General features: G+C 51.2%; 2 protein-coding genes across 3 annotated transcripts; one reads left to right on the top strand and one right to left on the bottom strand.

Moving 5' to 3' along the window:
* Positions 1–8115: 8115 nt before the first annotated feature.
* GPR182 (G protein-coupled receptor 182) lies at positions 8116–10088 on the top strand. The gene is made up of 2 exons (XM_058557455.1): positions 8116–8284; positions 8802–10088. Exon 2 carries the CDS (start codon positions 8818–8820, stop codon positions 10009–10011), a length of 1194 nt encoding a protein of 397 aa, XP_058413438.1. The 5' UTR covers positions 8116–8284; positions 8802–8817; the 3' UTR covers positions 10012–10088.
* Positions 10089–12600: 2512 nt separating this feature from the next.
* Positions 12601–21348, bottom strand: ZBTB39 (zinc finger and BTB domain containing 39). 2 transcript variants are annotated; one of them, XM_058557873.1, is made up of 2 exons: positions 21308–21348; positions 12601–18699 (listed from the first exon to the last, which is right to left on the bottom strand). In XM_058557873.1, the coding sequence occupies exon 2, from the start codon at positions 18653–18655 to the stop codon at positions 16526–16528; it is 2130 nt and encodes a 709-aa protein (XP_058413856.1). In that variant the 5' UTR covers positions 18656–18699; positions 21308–21348; the 3' UTR covers positions 12601–16525. The 2 variants fall into 2 exon arrangements, with proteins under 2 accessions (XP_058413856.1, XP_058413855.1); XM_058557872.1 differs by lacking the exon at positions 21308–21348 and adding an exon at positions 20724–20806.
* Between the last annotated feature and the right edge of the window lie 1067 nt (positions 21349–22415).

Here is a 22415-nt window from a genome sequence, read left to right as displayed (position 1 = left end):
TTGCTGTATAAGCCACTCAGAAAGATACCTGAATACTCAATGACATCATCAGAGACATTTCAAACTGAAACTTGTTTATAATTTGCTCCAACCATTAACCTGTTTTTGTTTTTCTTTCTCTAGAAATGTTTCTTATTAATTACCTAGTTACTTGCTTACACAACATAGGCCTAACTTTGGGAGCCCCTCTGTATCACCACCTTACTAAGAGACTGGTTCAATGAGATGGAACAACCTATGTCCCTTATCAGCAGGAGGAAGCTAGAGTGGTCACCACCCTGTGTCCCTCAAGATTGAGGAATGACCAACAAAAAGGGGGGATTTGTAACCACAGGCCCTCTAGGACCAGTCCAAACTGACTCCATCTTATCAACAGAGTAATTGGGAGTTGTTTTTCAGAAAACTTGCAAAGTCACCTAGCCAAAGTATGTGCAGAAGAGAAAATCTTCACCTGAAATGCCACTAGAACCAAAGATTCTCCCCCTACAGAACTGGAGAATCAGGACACGACCAGAACATGAAAGTCAGACTCTCATCAGAGGTGAAGGGTCCATTGTCTAGGAAGACCCAGTGTTCAAACCCCTTCCACACCTTACCATAAATGTTTAAACCTTACCATAAATGCTTAAAGCCCTCTGTTCAAAATCTGCTCCACCAGCATTTCTGTGTAGCAGCCTGTCTTCTGTAACCTCTTAAATTTTGCCCCAAATCCTAAATCAAGAAGACAGATTTGAGAGCTTATGCCTCCTGTCTCCTTGCAGATCAATCTTGTGATAGCACCTTTTTTCTTTTCTTGAAAGCTGATGCCATAATAATTGGCTTTTTGTGTGTGTTGGGTAGAAGAACCCCATCTTTGTGTGGTAACACTTTCACTCTGTGAAGAGGCCCTGTCCCCAGGGGTTCCCTGGGTGCCTGGTTACATTGCCCTCTGTCCCTCCTGCTCAGACACACAACCACAACCCAGACCACTCAGGCACAGACTCCAAAGACAGAAAAGATTGACTTGAACAGGGACTAACAGATGGGGTGCCCTAAACCTCACCCAAGCAGAGGCGGCTGTAAACCCCAATAATTGGAAAGGTAGTAATTCAGTTTGTCTCAGGTGATGATGGCAAGGAGGACAGAGCTGCCTCTTCAGGAGACTAAAGAAAGGACTAGAGACTAGACCCCACAACAGCTTTCCCTGGAGCAGCTTCAGGGTGAAGTGGAGGACACCATTTCATAAAAGGGGGTGGAAGATCCAGTAGAACAGAACTGGTGAGTGGAGCAGCTTCCTCATGGCACCTCAGTGGCCTCTGTTGGGATTGGGCTCCAGTCCCTGCTCACATCCACCCAACTGGCCCAGACCTCTTCTCCAGGAAAAGAGGCCTGGGAGGGAAGTGAGGCATGTGGAGGTTCTGAGGGACTCTGAGGCTGAGTTTCATTGGGCCTCTTTGTCAACATGGTTCTCTTTCTGTTGAGGCAAGGCCCTTGAGTGGATCCCTGCAGCAACCATCAGTGGATCATGTCCTTCAGGAAGTGCTGGTAGAAATCAGAGACCTAACCAGTCCACAGTACCCTGAGACTCTAGAGAGGACTCCTGGAAGTGGGCCCAAACCCCTCTTGAACACCTTTCCCCACAGGACTACAAAATGGCTCAGTAATCATTGTTTTGGAGGAAGAGAAATGGTAGAAATCCAGGAGCTCCAGGTTAAGCCTGAAGCAATTATTTTATTTTATTTTACTTTACTATTTTATTTTATTTTACTTTATTTTATTTTACATTTCTATTTTATTTTATTTTATTTTATTTTATTTTATTGGTGAGGAAGATCAGCCCTGAGCTAACATCTGTTGCCAATCCTTTTTTTGCTGAGGAAGATTGGCCCTGGGCTAACATGCATGCCTGTCTTCCTCTACTTTATATGTGGGATGCTGCCACAGCATGGCTTGTTAAGCGGTGCATAGGTCCACGCCCAGGATCCGAACCTGCAAACCCTGGGCCACCAAATGGAGCACGCAAACGTAACCACTACACCACTGGGCCAGCCCCGCAATGATTTTATCATAATGCAGCAACACATACTGTGGCTGAGTGTGCTGAACACCAGAGCATCGATGACTCAGAGCCCCTGGAGGGCACGGACTGAGTCTCATCATTTTTATATTTCCAACACCTGGCAGTGCCCAGAATCTAACAAAGATGAATGAACGTTGAGGTAGATGACACTGCAACATCCTGCTTCACTTGCACTTTCACCTGCATTTCTTACCTTGTCCGACAATATGAGATTCCCCAGAGCCTCCATTTCCCTCATCTTTATAGAGGGAGGAGAATCAAGACGACTTCAGCGAGTCCTCTCAAATCTACCTCTTATGGAGTCTAAGAATCCACATGTCATCAAAATGGCGAAACCTTAGGAAGTTGTGCCTCAGGAAGCACTGGAAAATTCAAGGGGGATTTCTGTCCAGCACACATTATGTGCTCAGCAAAAGTTAGTAGAAACTGAATAAATCTGGACTCAGCAAGGGACTGTGGGCACCTCTACAGAGACTGGGGAAGGTGCTAGGGATCAGGAGGTGGAGTATCTGAGAGAGGAACAGAAGTGAGGGGACAGATAGGAATCTGAAGGAGGAGAAAGAGGTGAGGCGCACTGGGAGGCTGCTGGATGGTGCCAGTTTCCCTGGGGAATTGTACCTGGGGCCCTTCCAGTCTCTACCAGTCTCTCCAAGCTTCCTCTTCCTTAGACTAACATTGCAAGACACACACACACACACACACACACAGTCTTGGGAAATCATAGAAAGGACAGAGTTGTCCTTCATCTTGTGGAAGGATGAGGGCAGGGAAGCAAAGACAATTCACCTTCCCTTTATCTAACCCCTCCCCAGATCATCCCTCTCTTCTCTCAGCCTCCATGTAGGAGACTTCTCCCTCACTCAAGAAATTTCCCAGAATTCCCAGAGCTGAGTCACCTCCACAGAGGGGTCCACTCTACCCCACTTTTCTATCCTAGCCCCTGTCGCTGAGAGGCTCTTCCAGGTGGTAATTTTTAGCCTTTCAGACATCATGGACCCCTTTGAGAATCTAAGGAAGGCTCTAAGTCCCATAAAAATGACTAATCACAACAGAGGGGAGTTTGTATGTACTTTTCAGTCCTTAAAGCCATTCGGTGCCGGGAGTCCAGGTCAAGAATCCCTGTAGGGCCGGCCCCGTGGCTTAGCAGTTAAGTGCGTGCGCTCCACTACTGGCGGCCCGGGTTTGGATCCTGGGCGCGCACCAACGCACCGCTTCTCCGGCCATGCTGAGGCCGCGTCCCACATACAGCAACTAGAAAGATGTGCAACTATGACAGACAACTATCTACTGGGGCTTTGGGGGAAAAAAAAAGGAGGAGGATTGGTAATAGACGTTAGCTCAGAGCCGGTCTGCCTCAGCAAAAAGAAGAGGATTAGCATGGATGTTAGCTCAAGGCTGATCTTCCTCACAAAAAACAAAAACAAAAAAAAAAAGAATCTCTGTAATAAGGGTTCACTGAACTACTGGCAGTGTGACTCAGGCAAGTCGTTCAAACTGTCTGCACCTCAGTTTCCTTGTCTATGACAGGAACCACCTTGTTAGGTTGTTATGAGGATTAACTGAGGTGATGCACATAGAGCCCCTTGCAATCATGCCTGACAGTCAGTATTCAATAAATGTTAGCTGATAGGATTACTACATCCGTTGCGCGGTAATTCATAGAGGCATTGGGGATGGTCTTGACCTTCTATGTCAGAAACATGATGCCAGACAACTAAATAAAAGAAGGAATTGGTGTTGATCCAATTCAGAGAAAGAAATGCCTGGCGGTGGTAGGACTAGGGAGAGGTAACTCAAGGTCAATTCCACAAGAAGGAGTCGCTTCTTCCTCATCCCCAAGAAGTGGAAAAGGGCTTATGCCAAGCACCTCACATTTATTATCTCATGAATCCTGTACAATAACCCTGTGAAGGGAGCACCATTAACCTCATTCACTTATAAAGAAAGTGAGACTCAGAAAGGTAAAGTGACTTGCCCAAATCACACAGCCACTAAGTGATGGAGCAAGGTGTCAAAGCCAGGTCTGGTCCTCAAACTAGTGTCATCTCCATTGTGTCTTGGTGAAAAGTGAGTGAGCAGGAAAAAGCTGAGCAGGGTCAAGACAGGGTCACATCCTTCTTTGGGGAGCCTGGTGAACCCCTTATCTGGTGCTGCTGGGAAGACAAGGCTGCTTCCCTGGCATGGGGAAGCCATAGCAGAAGGGTAGAGTGACTTCTGTGGCTGGCCTTGGCTTCCTCACTCAGTGACCTTCTGGATGCTCAGGCTGGGGACAGGAGTGCAATTATTGCCAAACTCTTCATCCCTGACCTATCTGCAATCCATCTGCCCTCACTGCACAAAATAGTGTCTTCAGCCACACAGGCCAGGCAAGTGGGTGGTTTCTCGGGATGGCCTGCCTGCCCCTTCCTCCTCCAGGGTCCAGGCATAAGCCCTTGACCCCCACCAGACCCCGGGAAGCTGCCTGCCTTTATCTGCGCCTCCTAATAACGTCTCTCTGGTACCTTCCTTCCTTTCTGATTATTGATTACAATGTCTTATCTACACTGTCTTTTTTGAAACAAAAAAAAAAAAAATAGGAGGAGGAGGAAGCAGAAAGAGTCAATTTCCAGGAATTGTTTTGCTGCTGCTGCTCCCGTTGCTTGCAGCAAAGCTGTGTGCCCCCCTCCTCTTGCCCGGTTGGCAAGGAGCCTGAGCCCCTGTCCCTCCCTCTTTCCCTTCCTCCCAGTCTCTCTCTTTCCAGCTGCCTCCCTCCTCCCTTCAGAGAAAATCCCCCACATGAAAACTGCCAAGCTCTCAGTTATTTCTTCCTGAGGGAGCAGCTTCCCTCTGCGCCTCTGCCAGAAGGAATCACCATCACTTCCTCTTGCTGCAAATACACATTGGGTGATGTGAGGGGTTGGGGGGTGGGGAGAAGGTGCAGGTGAGGCTGCAGGGGTTGACATCTCCATATGGGAGGGAAAAGGTCCTGGGGTGGAAGATTCAGAGACCCAGGAGACATGCGCCACTAAAATGCAGTCTTGGGAGGAATGGAAATGGCCATGGAACAGAATACGTGGTCCATGTGGAGAAAACAGAGACCAGAGCCAGGGTCTTCCTGGAGGGTGCTTGATCTAGCAGAGCCTCCATCTGCATGAGTCAAAGGCATAGAGAAGGAAGCGAAAATTCCCAGAAGGCTGATTACTGAAAAAAGACATCCATGACATAGCAACTGAGATCCTAAAGATAGAGAGAATAGAACTGTCTGAAAAATCAAAGTTAACTACATTTTACCTTGTCATAACTCATCATGACAGATTTCTTGATCTAGGAGTGGTCTGACGTGTGAGTGGACCTGTGACATAATGGGAAATATATATTTGGTCTCTGCCTCAGGTTCCTGACACAGAGTTCCTAAAACCCTTGTAATTTCCTGAGTAATGGGGTGATAGGAGCATCTTACGCTGAGCTCCTAAATCCCTTGGAATCTCCTGGGTGAAAGAAGCATCTTGTGTTCTAATGGGGCGACTCTCGGTGGGCTCCTGGATAGCTTCGGGATGCAGGCTCATCACCAGAAAGACCAAGTCTTGATTAGAAGCTTGGAACTTTCAGCCTCACCCCACATCCTCTGGGAAGAGGAGAGGGACTGGAGATTAATAATCAAGCATGCCTACATGATGAAGCCTCCATAAAAATCCCTAAACTATGAGGTTCAGAGTGCTTCCGGGTTGGTGAACGCATCCACATGCCAGGAGGGTGGTGCACCTCAACTCCATGGGGGCAGAAGCTCAGGACCCTTCCTGATCTCATCGTAGGTACTTCTTCATCTGGCTAGTCATTTGTATCCTTTATAATAAAACAGTAAAGGTAAGTAAATATTTCCCTGAGTTTTGTGAGCCATTCCAGCAAATTATCAAAACTGAGGGGAAGTCGTGGGAACCCCCAAATTTGTAGCCATGTTGGACAGAAGTGCAGGCATCCTGAGGACCCATTGCTTGTGACTGGCATCTAAAATGAGGACAATATCGGGGCTGGCCCGGTGGCGTAGTGGTTAAGTTCACACGCTCCGCTTCGGCAGTCCAGGGTTTGCAGGTTCGGATCCTAGGCACGGACCTACACACCGTTCATCAAGCCATGCTGTGGCAGCGTCCCACATACAAAATGAAGGAAATTGGAACAGATGTTAACTCAGGGCTAATCTTCCTCAGCAAAAGGAGGAAGATTGGCAACAGATGTTAGCTCAGGGCCAATCTTCCACACCAAAAAAATAAAATAAAATGAGGACAAGCTTGTGGAACTGAGACCTTAAACCTGTGGAGTCTGACACTAATAACTCCAGGTGGTTGGTGTCAGAATTGAATTAAATTATAGTGCAGCCAGTTGGTGTCCAGAGAGTAGGAAAATTGGTTGGTATGGGGGGCAAAAAACCCTACACATTTGATGTAGGGTTCAGAAATGCTGTGAGTAGAGAAACAGTTTTTCTACAGGAGACTTTAAGAAAACCACAAAATTAAAAATATTCCTTCCCATGGTGGTGGTTGGTGGTGATGGTTGCACAACAATGTGAATGTATTTAATGCTACCGAGCTGTATACTCAAAAATAACTAAAATGGTAAATTTGTTGTTCATTTTACCACAATAAAAAAATTAATTAGCTAACTTTAAAAAAAAATCTCCTCCTTGAATGGATAAACAAAATGTGGTAGATCCATGCAATGGAATATTACTCAGCCATAAAAAGGAATAAAGTACAGATACATGCTACACTGCAGATGAACCTCAAAAATATTACAAGTGAAAAAAAACAGACACAAAGGTCACACGTTGTATGATTCCATTTACATTAAATATCCATAATAAGTAAATCCACAGAGACAGAAAGCAGAATGATGGTTGTCAGGGGCTGGAGGAAGAAGGGAATAGGGAGCAAGTGCTTAATGGGTGTGGGGTTTCCTTTTGGGGTGATGAAAATGTTTTAGAGCTAGATAAAGGGAGTGCTTGCACAACAATGTGAACGCACTAAATGCCACTGAATTGTACCCTTTAAACTGGTTAATATTGTTTCGGGAAGTTCACCTCAATTAAATATATATACCTTATCCTCTCCAGCCAACACAACTTCAGCCCTACAGCCCACAAGACATGGGTCCAGCTCCAGGGAGCTCTGCCATCTGTGCAGTGTGGTTTGTGTGAGACAGGCAACCTCTCTGGGCCTCACAGAGGATAAGGAAGCCCATCCTTCCTCCTCACAGGAGGACCTCGGGGATCAAATGATTAACTGAGTGAAAGTGCTCTGAGAAGCAAGAAGGTCTGCTGACACAGGATATTCACCAACAACACAAATCCATGGGCTCCGAGCCTCACCCTATGGCTGGGAGGGAGAGAAAAGCAGGGTGACTCTCTCTCTCTCTCTCTCTCTCTGTCTCTCTCTGTCTCTGCCCCACTCGGCCACACTTCACAACCACACTTCACGAGGAGAAGTACAGAGCGGTGGGGGGGGGGAAGGATGCAGTTCTCCTCTCCCCATCCAGGTGTCTCCCTGAATCTCGACACAGCCCCCTTCATGCCCTTTCACCCCCCATTGAGTCTTTCCTCTCCCCCCAGATTCTCCCCTCAGATCGCAAAATGAAGACTGGGCAGAATGGCAGAGCCAGCAGGGGAAGGGCCAGAGCAGTTACAAGTCTGACTGATTTTCAGATTTATTTTAGCCCTCCCACCCCCATCCAGTTCTGCTTCAGCAGGAATCAAGGTGGACAGGGGAGAGTGGGGTTCCAGGCAGATTTAGAGGGCGGAAAACACAGACTTCTGTGAAGCGTTTACCAGAGGCCGGCCCTGTGCTAAGACTTCACCTTGATGGCTCATTTCATTCTCACAACACCCTTTAGTAAACACCATTGCTGTCCCATTTTGCATTTTGCACAGGAGAGAACTGAGGCTCAAAGACGTAGATTCGCACAGCTAGAGAGGGAGGAGTCTGGGTTTCAATGCTCACAGCCTGACTCCTGACCGGCTCAGCGGGCCTTTGCCGTGACTTCCCTTCTAACTGGATTGGGGGAAGGCAGGAAAAACCCCGACCCTCTCCCGCAGAGCCTCAGCCAGTGATACTGCTTCCCGGATGAGAAGGGCGGCCCCGAAGCCCACAGCCAGGCCGGGCCCACAGCCCCAGTCCCTCCAGCCTCCTCGCAGCTCCCCAACAGTCCGGACCCACTGGCCCTCCAGGACCGGAGGTGCTCCCAACAGAAACTCAGGTGAGTGTTGTTCCCTCTCAGGGAAGAAGGGACTCGGGGCTTGGAGACAACTGCCTTTCCTGCATGTTCCACAGACGTCCCCAGGGGTGAAATAGAGAGGGGTGTATGTGTTTACATCCACTGCCCAAATAGCAAGACAGAGCAAGAGCCCCTGAGGACGACCGTGTGAAAGGGCCAAGGGGTGAAGTGGCAGGAGAGGAGTGAAGGTTGGCGCCCACCTGGGGCTGGAGATAGAGTGGGACTGGCCAGGCTGGGAAGAAATCTGGGTGGGAACCAATAGTTCTGGTCTCTCCCATCACTGAGGCTGCTTAACACAGCAACTCTGCTCTTGGTTCAAAGCTGACAGGTGAGTTGTTTACTATTTATTCACAGTTTGAGTGCTAAGCTTCCCTTTCTTGCCTCTTCAGACCCAGAATCTTTCCCCCAAGCCTCCTGGCCCCCATGGCCCACTGCCTTGGGGACATAAGGCTGCTTTCGAGGTCTCCTCTCTCTTCCAACCCTCCCTTCTCCCTTTTAGGAGTTTGCTGGTCCTGATGTCAGTCACGACCAGCGTGGGGCCGGGCCCCTCCGAGGGCTTCACCGCAGCGCCCACCAGTGACCCTGAAGAGATCCACAACTGGAACGACCTGCTCTACTTCTTCAACCACACTCTGCCGGAGTGCCGGATGGAGCTCAACGAGAACACCAAGCAAGTGGTCCTCTTCGTCCTCTACCTGGCCATCTTCGTGGTCGGGCTGGTGGAGAACATCCTGGTGATATGTGTCAACTGGCGCTGCTCGGACCGGGCGGGGCTGCTGAGCCTCTACATCCTCAACATGGCCATAGCGGACCTGGGCGTCGTCCTGTCTCTGCCCGTGTGGATGCTGGAGGTCATGCTGGACTACACATGGCTCTGGGGCAGCTTCTCCTGCCGCTTCACTCACTACTTCTACTTTACCAACATGTACAGCAGCATCTTCTTCCTGGTGTGCCTCAGCGTCGACCGCTACGTCACCCTCACCAACGCCTCTCCCTCCTGGCAGCGCCACCAGCACAAAGTGCGGCGGGCCGTGTGTGCAGGAGTCTGGATCCTCTCGGCCATCATCCCACTGCCCGAGGTGGTCCACATCCAGCTGGTGGAGAGCTCTGAGCCCATGTGCCTCTTCCTGGCGCCCTTTGAAACATACAGCACGTGGGCCCTGGCGGTGGCCCTGTCCACCACCATCCTGGGCTTCCTGCTGCCCTTCCCTGTCATCGCAGTCTTCAACGTGCTGACGGCCTGCCGGCTTCAGCAGGCAGGATGGCCGGAGGGCCGGCGCCACTGCCTGCTGGTGTCTGCCTACATAGCCGTCTTTGTCATCTGCTGGCTGCCCTACCATGTGAGCCTGCTGCTGCTCACCCTGCATGGGACCCACGTCTCCCTCCACTGCTACCTGACCCACCTGCTCTACTTCTTCTACGACATCATTGACTGCTTCTCCATGCTCCACTGCGTCGTCAACCCCATCCTTTACAACTTTCTCAGCCCGAGCTTCCGGGGCCGGCTGCTGAACGCTGTGGTCCATTACCTTCCCAAGGTCCAGGCCAGGGAGGGCAGACATGCTTCCTCTTCCTCCTCCTCCACTCAGCACTCCATCGTCATCACCAAGGAGGACATCCAGCCCGCTGCAGCAGGCCACCCAAGCCTGAATGCCCAGGCACCGAATACCTCACCCATCTCTGCTCCTCCATCTCTTAGAGCCAGCTGAGGCAGAGTCCAGTCTCCTCCATCAGTGAACTAGAAAGCAGGAGGGGTAGGTGAGAGATCTGGAGGGTGAGGGTCAGAGCACTCTGTGGTCCATTTTGAGTATGTCTTAAAATATCGGGGGGGGGGGAGAAGGGGCAGGGAGGGACAGAGAACAGGTCTTTGGGGATGCACTATTTGTCTCAGTCATTGTCTCTAAGGGAGACACAGAGGAAAAAAGGTGAAATAAATAAAAGAGACAGCCATGACTCTGGATCTCTGAAAAACCTGCCCTTCCAGCTGCGATCGGGAAGGGAGCTAAGGCTAAAGAGATGCCCAGCAGAAACTAGACTCTCTCATTTCAGAAATCGCCCTGGCCAGAAAGAGCAAGCTCCACGGGACCTCACAAAACTTTCCTTTGACGTCTGTGTGCTTGTTGATCTCCCTACACATCACGCAGGCTGTGGGGAAAGAGGCCAGAGGCCAAGGAACCAGGAGGCCTCAGCTGGACGTTTCCCAGCATTGGCGAGAGATATGATAAATGGACGGGGTGGGGACAGCAGGCCAAGGTCTGAGACAGGCACCCTGCAGCTGGGTCGGCAGGATGGTTCCCCACCCCCCATCCAGGAAACGGCTCCATTTCCTCCCTGACATTCTCCCTTTCGTCCACCCTGCCCCCCTCCCCCCAGAGCAGAGGCGCTGTCCCAGAGCCCATCTCCTCCCAGCTTTGGATCTAGGACATTTCCAGACTTCTAGGAAGAGATGCTATCAGAAATCCACCCCCTGTCCCTCCCTTTCTCCCCAGATCATAGGAGAATATCAAGGGACATCCATTCTGGGAGCAGACCTGGGGATAGCCAGCAGCAGGCACTGACAGATGCTCTGACCCCTGCGAGAACTAAGTCAGCTCTCATCCTTACACTTCTTTCTCCCCTGCCAAATCTTTCCATAATTTTCCTGTCCAGCAACTTACTTCTATTAGCACTTGTCCTATAGATAGGAAAAGAAGTCCTCTTGTTAACAAGTAGGTCTTCTGAAAAAGGCTCATTTATGTTTGGGAAACTAGGACCATGTCCATGAAGACCTCTGACTGAAGTAAAAGCCCAAGAACAGGTCCCAGTCCAGCAGTTCCAAGTCCTTGGCCAATTAATCCTGCCCGTGGAGAGGGAAGGGCTTGTGGACACAGCTACTGAGGGCCTCTGTCCTGCTCAAGGGCTCAGTATGTCTGGAATGTTTAACTTGGGAGTAACCACGCACCGACCTGGGCGCTGTCTCCTCTGCTCTTAGAATCTAGAACTGTATTCATTCCACAGATGCATTAAACATGTGCTCCAACTGTGTCTGTACCTGTTTGTCAGGAGCAAGGAGGAAATCTGTATCTACAGGCCCCCTGCTCACTGGGCCCAAACCTGAAAAGAGCTTAAGCTACAAACAGCTGCTCAGTGGCACAGAGATGAGGGCTTCTCAACCAGGAGTGACCAGGTCTAACTTGGGGTTGCAGTAAAGGCTTAACCAACAATGCAGACAATGCATTAAAAAGACTTTCCTTCCAGGGGCTGGCCCCGTGGCTTAGCGGTTAAGTGCGCGCGCTCTGCTACTGGCAGCCGGGGTTCGGATCCCGGGCGCGCACCAACGCACCGCTTCTCCGGCCATGCTGACGCCACGTCCCACATACAGCAACTAGAAAGATGTGCAACTACGACATACAACTATCTACTGGGGCTTTGGGGAAAAAAAGGAGGAAGATTGGCAATAGATGTTAGCTCAGAGCCGGTCTTCCTCAGCAAAAAGAGGAGGATTAGCACGGATGTTAGCTCAGGGCTGATCTTCCTCACACACAAAAAAAAGACTTTCCTTCCTTGTGCCCAAGTAAAAACCAAGCCAAGATCTGAAGCCCATTACCACTGCCTCCTCTGACTCGGGCTCCAGAAGTTTCCTAAAGGAAACCCAGTTTTACATCTCTGGCTCATCCCAGGTTTCCTCAGAGGCCACTTCCCCAAGAGCCTGCTCGCCTCACAGATTTCACGCTGGCGACCTGTTATCGCTGTGGCGGCACAGATACTTCCTTAGGGCCTTGGGAGGAGAGGGAACTGGCTGTGCTGACTGCAGCACGACTGCCTCGCTCAGCACTGACTGAGCACTGTGGGGGCTGGGCCCAGGCAATGTGCTCAGAGATCAAATCACACCCTGATTTCTAGAGGTCTGTCTCCTTCTCTGTGGGGGTACATTTGTCATTAACCTCATGAAATTATGTCAAACATCCACCTCCTCTCTGAATCTGCTTCTCTCCAGTCCAACACACCATGTCACAATTAAACGGCATTGGTAAGACAATTTGTGGCCAGACATCTAGTCCCACTAGACACTAGCAGAGTCCCACTGCTCCCTCTGGGCCTACAGACTGCCTCAGGGATGTTTCCCCTGAAAAGGTTGGGTCACTGACTTATTTCCCACTAAAAACAAGTTAACCCCGGGGAATTCCAGCTCCAGGAAAGGAAAATGTGTTACCTGAAAGAATTCTGGCATCTGCTGGGAGAACGCTGCCCCTCGAAAGGGGATGGCCCAGACACTCTGAACTCGAGGGATGAGCACAATCACAGTAAAAACAAAATACTCCCATTTCAAATGTCCTTTTTTTATTCTAAATAAAAACCACACTTTGTGCCGAACAATGGAATATAAAAGAATCAGATGTACAACGATTTTAGACATCTACTATTTGGGAAAAAAAGTTTACAAAATATACAAAACTTTACAGCAATAGATAGTAAACACTTAAATATTAGGAGGTCAGTACTCATTAATTTAATGGAAGGAGTTAGACGTCAACAACTCTTCTTGGTTTCATAAGAAACTTTAGCTAGTAGAGGTGGGAGGGGAGGGTGGACTGGACAGGGGAAGGGTGTTAAAGAAACAGCGAAATCAAAAGGTTCATTTTCATTCTGATGTTAAGTTTATGATGAGTATCACATTGAAAAGAATGCTGTACCCTGCTTCCTGACTCATTGAGTGCAGGATTTAGGACAAAGGATGTGTGGGGCCTCACAGAGGGGCAGACTTCTCCACACAGCCCACTCCATGCCAACAAAGTCAGTGACCATCTATAAAGGGATTGAAATTCATTTCCAAAGTTGAGTAGTCTGGGGAATAGGGCACAGCAGGAGGCCAGAGAAGGAAAAAAATTCATCAGTAGCAAAACCTGACTGGGGAGAAGGTATTTAAGCCCAAAGGCTTGCTGTGGAGACAAAAGGGTGCTGATAGATCAGAAGAGAAGAAAGTCAAAAAGAACTTTTACCCATTACCTGGTTCCTGGGGGTCACCTGGGCTAGACCCCTACCTCCTTTCTTCCCAACTAGCCATGAACTATAGACTCCACGGAGTCTTAAAATTTAGGACCAAATACTAGCGTAGAGCAGAGCTTCGCAGTGAGTGCTGTGGCATCAGTGAGCCATCAATGGGTCACAGGAGCATCGGGACAGCCTCCCTCCTCTGGCCACAAGCAGCCTCTGCTGTTTAAACCAGCGTGCCAGAAAGTATTACCCTTTTCCCTCAGGAAACACAGGGAATGGCCTGTGTTTGGCCAATTCCCTCAGGGAATGGCCTCGTGCTTGGTTTAATGCTCTACAGTCGCCATCTTGAAATTCTTAATTATTTTTAAAGAAAGGGCTCTGCATATTGTGTAGCCAGTCCTGAGTACAGAATAAGAAAAAGGAGAAGAAAAGACATCAAAGGTCAAACAGAACCTGGGAACAATACAGCAGGAGACTGCTCAACTGGGCTCCAGGGCCGCAGGGGCAACAAAATCAAATGAACAGAAGGCTGGAAAATAAACAACTCCAAAGGAAATGAATGCCCTCCACCAGGTCTCCTAGAGGGCCCTTTGCCCCAGCAGTGTTTCAAGTAAAAGTTGGGAAAAGGGTGAGCTGGAGACAGAGGCAGCAAACCTGACCCCACACAGAGGGAGGGCCACATGTGAACATGAGGGAAACACGGAGGAACAGGGTTCAGTCAGTGAGCCTCATGAGCTACTGACCCTGCCACAGTCTGACTGCAACCAGCCACCCTGACCAACCCCTTGGCCTCAGGAGGATCAGGGGGTGCAGTTTCTTGTTTAGTGTTTCAGGGGCAGTTTCAAGGATTTGCTTTTTGGTTTACTGGCAAAAAGGGAAAACTTCACAGTTTCAGGTTAAGTATACAGACTACCCAGCATCCTTGAGGCCCTCTGTTAAGGAAAAGGGTTTCTCCAGCATCCTGATCCATTCTCAGCTACCTGGCTGGGTTCACTCTCAAACCCAGCCACTCAAAAGGCAGCCCTCACCAAGTCTGCGAGGGGTCACTCAGGCTTCAACAGCTTAGCAGACCATAGTCTTCCACACATTTTCCTTCTTAAATTTCTAAGGGTCAGTGTGGGCCAGTCAGGGCAGGAAAGTCTCAGCACTGCTTTCCTGACAGGAATGTCCCGAGGGAACATTCCACAAGTTGGGTTTAGATGGTGAAAGGGAGCCACTTGTACAAGTCCCTTCATGTAATGGTCACCCGACCAGAGAGCCGTGCATTCCCTCGGAGGCTTTACCAATTTTGAGCTGGGAGAGGCAGCAGGCCCACTGGGGCGGAGCTCTGTTCTGCCTGTAGGTCATAACACAGCTTTCCAAGGTTAGGAAGGATGAGAAAACATGCAAAAAGGTCCTTCATGTGACCTGATCCCCTCAACCCAGTCCCCAGTCTACTCAATCACAGGAAGGAAGGGGGATGAAAGGCCTAGGAATTTAACAAGCCTCAACTTTCTAGAACTTACATCCGTTACCTAAAGAGTTCCCTGGGTTTATTCTGCAAGAGAAAATCTGGAGAGAAAGAAGAGAATTTGCTTGTTTCAAGGCTTGACACGGTCTCCCCTAGTTCTAACCCCTGTTTCCCAAGTCTCTGGCCAGGACTGCCCCCTGGAATATGGCTACTTGCTGGGGAGAAACTCACTTTCCTAAAGTCTCTTATCCAAACAAGATGCTGAGTAATATGTATACAAAAACAAAAATAAATAAATATTAATGTCCAAAAAGGCTTTGAGAGTTAATCAAAACCACTTGCTTGTGAAACAGCCCAGGGGGCTGCTGAGTCCCACCAGGGGCAGTGTCAGGGCAGAGGCTGTGGTTCCCAGAGCTCGCCTGAGCAGGGTGAGGTAGTATGAGTGACTGAGGTGCCACCTTGTGAGTATGCGAGAGCCCAGGGCCCTCTCCCTCAAGCCTTCTTTGGGCAAGACCTTCTAAAAAGCCAACTAAGAACGGAGCCGACCAGCCCCCTGGACTGGGCAGACTCATTCCCCGGCCACCTAGGGAAGGCCTGAACCAGCTGCCATCCAATCGCGCCCCCTGGTGGCGATGCAATGACAGATCAGGAAAAATTCCAGCAGGTCAAAGGTGAGCTGCCAAAGCTCCTGCCCAGTTAACACAAAGTCAACAGCAGATTATCTGACTGGGACAGACAGAACGCACATCCCGCTACACACCACCAGCTACTCAGGGGGTCCCTTTAATCCTGAAGGGCTCACAATCCACCACTGCACCATCTCATGGGCTCTTCTCACCTAGACTGGACTTCTAGGTGGGAGACTGGATATAAACTAAGGCAAGGCTGCTACTGTCAGCAACACCCCCACCTCTCCACCAGGGAACTCAAGGTCCATGAGGTGGCCAGAGGACAGATGACTATATCAAAGTGGCTCCCCGTCCTCTCTGCCCCACAGGGAAGGCCTGACGTCCTGGGCTATCACTCCATAAAATTGCGTTTCTTTGGAATTAAGGAGAAAAGAGAAACCTCCCTTCCTGTCCGTCCAGGCTGCCACTTCTGGCAGCACTGCAAGACACCTCTTCTGGCTGGTGAGGATTCATCCCAAAGCTTCCTGACCTAAATAGAAAGCTTTGTCCCCAGTTTGGATCTAGCTGCCAAAAGATTCTACTGTCCACTCAGCCGATTAGAGTCACGGAACCAGCAGGCACCTCCATCCCCGACGCCTTTTCCCTGCTGGGGGCAGGGACTGGAACCTGAGGCGAGCTGCCCTGCCCACTAGTCTTCTCTGAATGACCACATTCCCCAAATCCCTCTCACCGCAGGTGTCCCAGTTGGAGGTCTGGCAGTATAACACCCACAGTAAAAACCTCTCTCCACCTCCTCTATTCAGTGAGGCTATTGGTTGGGTTCTTAGCAGCATAAAACCTATCAGTAAACTAAAACTTGAGAGGCTGGAGAAGGGGATCTAGTGGACACCCCCTGCCTGACGAGATTCCCCAAACCAGCCTCAAAAGAATCAAAAACACAGCCCTGCATGGGCAAGAACAGGTAAGGAGGTAAACATGATAGGGCCGTTGCTTCTCAAAAACAGTAACAGCTCATGTGCTATTTCTTCTTTTTTCTTCTTTAAACACAAAACAGAACAGAACTCCTAGCAAGGCAAAATTGTAACTTCAGCTGGGGTGGGACCAACAGCCATTAGAAAACCAAGGTCCCGGCTGCCGCCCGGGAGCTCCCCCGGCTCTGCTGGGACCCAGTCAGCTGTCCGGGTTCTTCTCGGCCTCTTTGGAATGGATAATGTACATGAAGGTCTGCTCGATGGTGAAGTCGGGCGGGAGGCTGCCCTTGTGCACGCCAACGTGCTTGCTCATGAGGTTCAGGGTGGAGCTGTAGTGACCGCAGACCGTGCAGCGGTACATAAGGGCCCCCGAGTGTGTCTTCAGGTGGCACTTGATGGTCGAGCGGCCTCGGAAGAACTTGTGGCACACTTTACACTGGTATGGCTTCTCGCCCGTGTGGATCCGCCGGTGGTAGTTGAACTCGCTTGTGTGGGCAAACCTTTTGCCACAGACCTTGCAGCTGTACTTGCTGTTCCCAGACTGGCCCTGCAGAGCCAGCTCCTCACCCAGGTACTCCTCTGCCGGGAGCTTCCGTTTCTGGAGAGCTGGGTACTGGAGCCCAAAACCAGGCCGTGCGTCAAGCCCACTGTTGCATTTGTGCTGGCTGACGTGGTAGCGATAGGCAGCCTCCGACTTGAAGCTCTGGCTGCACAAGTGGCAGCGGAAGAGGGCCTCTTCCAAGCTTTGGTGCACAGCCATGTGCTTCTCCAGGAGGTGCCAGTCCACAAAGCTATTCGCACAGACAGAGCAGGAGAAGACTGAAATGCCGAGATGGGAGAGCGTGTGCCACATGAGGCTGCAGAGGTTGAGGTGGCGCTGGTCGCAGACACTGCAGGCCTGGCCCTTCAAGTTTAGATGGTCAAGGATGTGGCCCCGGACTATGTGGAAATCTTTGGCCAATGCCTTTCCACAGGCAGCACACTTCAACTCTGCAGAGGCTGAAAAGAGACCCAACTTCCCAGGCAGGGGATCATTGGGGTGGACAATGATGTTGTTCTCAAATATTCCATCCCGCCGGTGGAGGGTCAGCTGCCACTGGGTAAAGAACTTAGTTTCACACATGTCGCAGGAGAAGAGGAAAATACCAATGTGGGACAGAACGTGGGTCACCCGGGAGTTTCGGTCCTGGAAGTGGGTCTCACAGACCTTGCAGTTGCCTGTCAGCAGGTCAACGTGGTCACGAGCATGCTGTCGGATCAGCTGAATGTTGGGCTCTAGAACTTTCTTGCACACCTGGCAGGGCATAGCCTTGTTCTCTCGGTTGTCATTCTCTCCAAAAGTCAGCTCTTCCTCACTGTCATCACTCAACTCAATCACCTCCTCAGCTGTGCCGATGTCCTCGGTGGGGTCTTCAAACTGCAAGTCATCATCCCCCAGGTCCTCCAGCTGGAGCTCATCCATCTGCCCAAAGCCTGGGTCTTTGGAGTGGTCACTATTGCTCAGACAGGAGTTGGTCCCAGTGGTAATGTCTATTGCATTGTCAGGGGTGAAGAAGCTGTTTTTACTGAAGTCTCCATTGCTCTGAACTTTGTATGGCTGGCAGGAGCTCGTGCTGGTCTGGATGCCCATGCTGATAGCACCTAGGACTGGCTGCGTCACCATACTAGGAACACACGAGAAAGAAGCAGGGGCATCGTGGTCTTCTGTCTTTGGTGGCAGTGGCTGCTGTGGCAGAGGCAGGCTATGGTTAGTGTCACTGGTAAGATTTCTCTCTTCCTCTTTATAGCTCCCTCCAGCATCACTAGGTAACACATAATTTCTATCAGGACCAAAGTGCTCCCCACCACCGCGCAGTTCTCCAAGGGGCTGGGTGGGTTCTGCTGCGCTACAACTCAGGCTACCCGAGTGGCTCTCACTGGTGCCAGTCAGAGGCTTGGCCACGGCAGTGCTCTCCAGGTCAGGAAAGGTGGAGTGACAGGCCCGGAGGAGGTCCTCCATACCCAGACGCTCAGCTACCTCATAGATGACCCCAACGTTGATCAGGTCCGTGAAGAGCTCTGATGTGTACACAAAGCTCAGAATCTTCTCAAAGTTGGCGGGGGTAATGAAGTCCACCACATAGGTCCTGGCAGCATCAAGCCCAGTATTCAAGAATAGGTTCTGGAAGTAGCCAGCCGCGCAGGCCAGCACGGCTTTGTGGGCCGGGAAGGAGCGGCTGCCCACCACGATGGTGACATCGCACATGGTCTCAGAGAGCCGGCACTTGTTGAGTTCCTTCAGCAGGTTGTTGGGGTGGTTGGTGCTTTGCAGTTTGATCCTCATGCCCATCTTAGCAGCTCCTGTGAAGTTGCCTCCTTACTAGCACAGTTAACCTGTGGACAGCAAAGGAAAAGATGGATAGCTAAACACATTCCTGTAAATGAGGAGCTCTGCAGGAGAAGACACCACCAGTGTGAGTGCTTCCAATCTCAGGTGGGGAGCGGGAGTGAGAGTTGCTCCATTCTGCCGGGGACATGACCTCTCTCCCTGCATATTCCTAGAGCCAGAGTTGTCATAACAAAATATGAAAATACTGAAAAAAATCTGATAGCTTGGTCTTTAAGAGTCAGTAAGAGGGGCCAGCCTGGTGGCATAGCGGTTAAGTTCACATGCTCTGCTTCCGTGGCCTGGGGTTCACAGGTTCGGATACCGGACGTGGACCTACACACCACTCATCAAGCCATGCTGTGGCAGCATCCCACATACAAAATAGAGGAAGATGGACACAGCTGTTAGCTCAGGGCTCATCTTCCTCAGCAAAAAGAGGAAGATTGGGGCCGCCCCGTGGCATAGCAGTTAAGTGCACGCGCTCCGCTGCTGGCGGCCGGGTTCGGATCCCAGGCGCACACCGACACACTGCTTGTCAAGCCATGCTGTGGCGGCGTCCCATATAAAGTGGAGGAAGATGGGCATGGATGTTAGCCCAGGGCCAGTCTTCCTCAGCAAAAAGAGGAGGATTGGCATCAGATGTTAGCTCAGGGCTCATCTTCCTCACAAAAAGAAAAAATTAAATAAATAAATAAATACTCATTTAAAAAAAAAAAAGGAAAATCAGCAACGGATGTTAGCTCAGGGGACAATCTTCTTCACCAGAAAAAAAAGAGTCAGTAAGAGAGGCTGTAGGCCTGGTTGGAACAGAAGCAAGTGCCTTAGAGCCAAGCTAGAGGTATCCTTGCAGACACTACCCTACACTTCATTACCAGAGCAACTGGCTCCAACGTTTCTCATGTTAATTCCTGATCTCCTCTTGAATACAAGTTTCCCTATCTCATGGAGTATATTCTCTTCCTTACAGTGCCAAAGGTCGTATACTACACACTTGAACACAATTATCACAGCTCCATTAGCTGCTGAGAAAAAGATCAGGATGCTCCATCTTTTAGTTTTCTCTCCCTGCAGTGTCTTTTCAGTCCCTAAATACACCTCTTGCTCATTCTTGACTTCCCCTCTCTCCCTATCTATGCTCCCTGCCTACTCTCTCTGTCTCCTCATAACCCAGAGCCATTCGGCTACTGCTCCACCACATTCTCTGGATGCTGTGGACCAAGTTAAAACACTCATAATCCAAAGAAGCAAAGTAGAACACAACTGTGGTATTTAATATTACTTAAATATGCTTTATTTCTTATTACCACCGTTTCTGGGTTTTCTGCTTAAGGTGACCAGAACTGAGTTTTACTCGATGCCATAAGAAGGCATCTAATTACATAGGTAAGCCTCCTCAAAGGCTTGCTTTCTACCACTTTTCCCCTTTCCAGTCCTGCACGCCTAAGGAAGCCTAGCTAGTTGCATTCTCCTTCAGTCTCACGACTCGCCCTGCGCGACACAGTCCCCTGCTCCGCCTCAGCACATTCTACTAACTCCCAACTTTTTCTGGGGCCCAGGAAGCTTCTGAGCATTGCTGGGTACCAGCCGAGCATCTCCCGGGGCCTGGTGGCCACCCATCAACGGTCAGCAGGTCGGGGCACTGGGAAGCCTGAGAGGGGACGGGAGGGGGGCAGATTCGGGACTTCCGAGGAGGCCCCCCAACAATCCCGTGGCGCCGCAGTCTCCCCTCTGGAGGGTCGAATCCGGGGGAAGGGCGTTGAGTCGGGCTGGGACAGTCCACCAGGGCCCCGAGACCTCGGTCCCTCCCCAAACAGCGGGGGTTGCCCCGGGGCGACTCCGGGCGGGACCGGGGACGCGGCGGGGCCGAACGGGGGCAAAGGGATGGGCGGCGCGGCCGGGGTGGGCGCGCGGCCGCGGAGGATGCGCCGGCCGAGGGGAGCCGGCAGGAGGGAGCCCGGCGTGAGCGAGAGAAAGGCCGGGCCGGGGGTCGGGCCTCGGCCAGGGCAGCCGTCGGCCGGGCGGCGCTTACCCGGCTCCGCGGGGCCCGAGCACCATCGCCGCCGCCGCCTCACACAAAGGCCCCGGCCCGCCGTGCCCGGCCCGACGAGGAGGCGGCGCCGCTGGCCGCGGCCAGACTCTCCATCCGCCGCGCCGCTCGCCGCGCCGGCCCGGGCTGCCCCCGCCGCCCGGCCCGCAGCGCCCCCCGCCGTCCCGGAGGAGGCAGCGCCCCCCGCCGCTCGGCCGCAGCGCCCCCAGCCGCCGGGGAGGAGGCAGCGCCCCCCCACGGCCGGGCCGGCCCGAGGCGGGAGCGCCCGCAGCCACTCAGCCTCGGGCCGCGCTGCCGCCCGCCCGGCCCCGCCTCCGGCCCCCGCGCCGCCCGGCCCCGCGCCCCGAGCCGGTGCGGGCGCGGGTCCCACCCCATCCCGGTGCTGGCTTTTCCGAGGCGCCGTTCCACCAGGTGGAGGACCACCACCTCCTCGCCCGGGTACCTGGAGAATTAAAAACCCTATCCCAACGCCAAGCCCCCATCGCTTCCCCGGTTCTACATCTCATAGTCCCAGAAGCTTCTTCTCAAAATGTACACTATTGTAGTTTTACAAAAAGTTGATTAACTTATGTCTCCTCCGCTAGGCTGTGAGCTTCCTGAAGGCAGGGATCTGTGGTTCTGCGCTTCTGCCTTCCCCGCGCTTCCAGACACTTCAAGCCTGCTTGAGTGAATGAGCAAATGAATGACAAGGACTTGAGGGCCGGCGCCTGGTGGACCCCTCTGAAAATTCACTGCTGCCCCTCCCTCCACCCAGGTGGCCAAATGAAGGAATTCACAAGATCCCACTGCACCCTGGCAGCCCTGGGCCTGTTTCCTGCAGCCTGTCCTCCCTGAAGGGGGAGCAGAATTTTGCCGTCCCAAAATATGCCTCTTTAGCGTAAGGATTGTTTTAGACTGATTATTTTTGAGAAATAGTAGACACAGGACAAGCTCTGAAAACTAAGCTACCCTTATGTAAGAGATATGTACATTTATAAGGGAAATCTCCACTTGTAACGGTGTCTCCCTCTAGGCACCAGGAAGAGATGGATGACTAAATCTCTAGAAATTCTTATTGATGGAGAAGGCAGCAACTTAAATCTGCTTTACAACCTTATGCTTGTTTAGTGTGCTTTGCCTGAAAACCTCCCATCCCTACCCTTCTCAACATCTTTTGTCTTTAGCTGGAGATGGTGTCTAAAGTGGTGGGTGCCTTGGGCCATATCTGGGAGTTGCTCAGCCTAGGTATCATGTATACAGGAGGTATATGTGTTATTAAACTTCCATTTGTTTTTCTCCTGTTAATCTATCTTTTATTAACCCCCGGGGGAAAGTTGGGGGGGGTGTCTCAGCCAAAAACCTAGACAGTAGAGGGAAAATCATTTTTCCTCCCCTGCATTCCCGACTCTTTTTAGAGCTCGATCATTCTGCTTACCCTTACCTTTCTCCCTTAGTGCAGCAAGTACCCTCCAAATTCTCTCACCAGATGCTCCTGCCCAAGAATTGTCATCAAACAGAAACCATCTGCTCTGCCTGGTGCCCCACCACCACCTCTGCAGTGGTCCCCCTGTTACCGGACACATACTCAGGTTCTCTACCCGCCACACAAGAGGGGCCAAATAAAAACTGGAATGCCAAGCTTATAGCAAGGAAAGAGTTTTTATTTCAGGTGACGTCAGCCGGGAGATGAGAGCT

The sequence above is a fragment of the Diceros bicornis genome, chromosome 17 (assembly GCF_020826845.1).
Source record: "Diceros bicornis minor isolate mBicDic1 chromosome 17, mDicBic1.mat.cur, whole genome shotgun sequence".
In the NCBI taxonomy this organism is placed as follows: Eukaryota; Metazoa; Chordata; class Mammalia; order Perissodactyla; family Rhinocerotidae; genus Diceros; species Diceros bicornis.
Note: the sequence above shows the minus strand (reverse complement) of the source record. Positions and strands in the feature narration are given on the sequence as shown.

Bases quoted from the DNA above. Each gene is read 5' to 3' on its own strand.
- GPR182 (XM_058557455.1), top strand. From the start codon at position 8,818: ATGTCAGTCACGACCAGCGTGGGGCCGGGCCCCTCCGAGGGCTTCACC.
- ZBTB39 (XM_058557873.1), bottom strand. From the start codon at position 18,655: ATGGGCATGAGGATCAAACTGCAAAGCACCAACCACCCCAACAACCTG.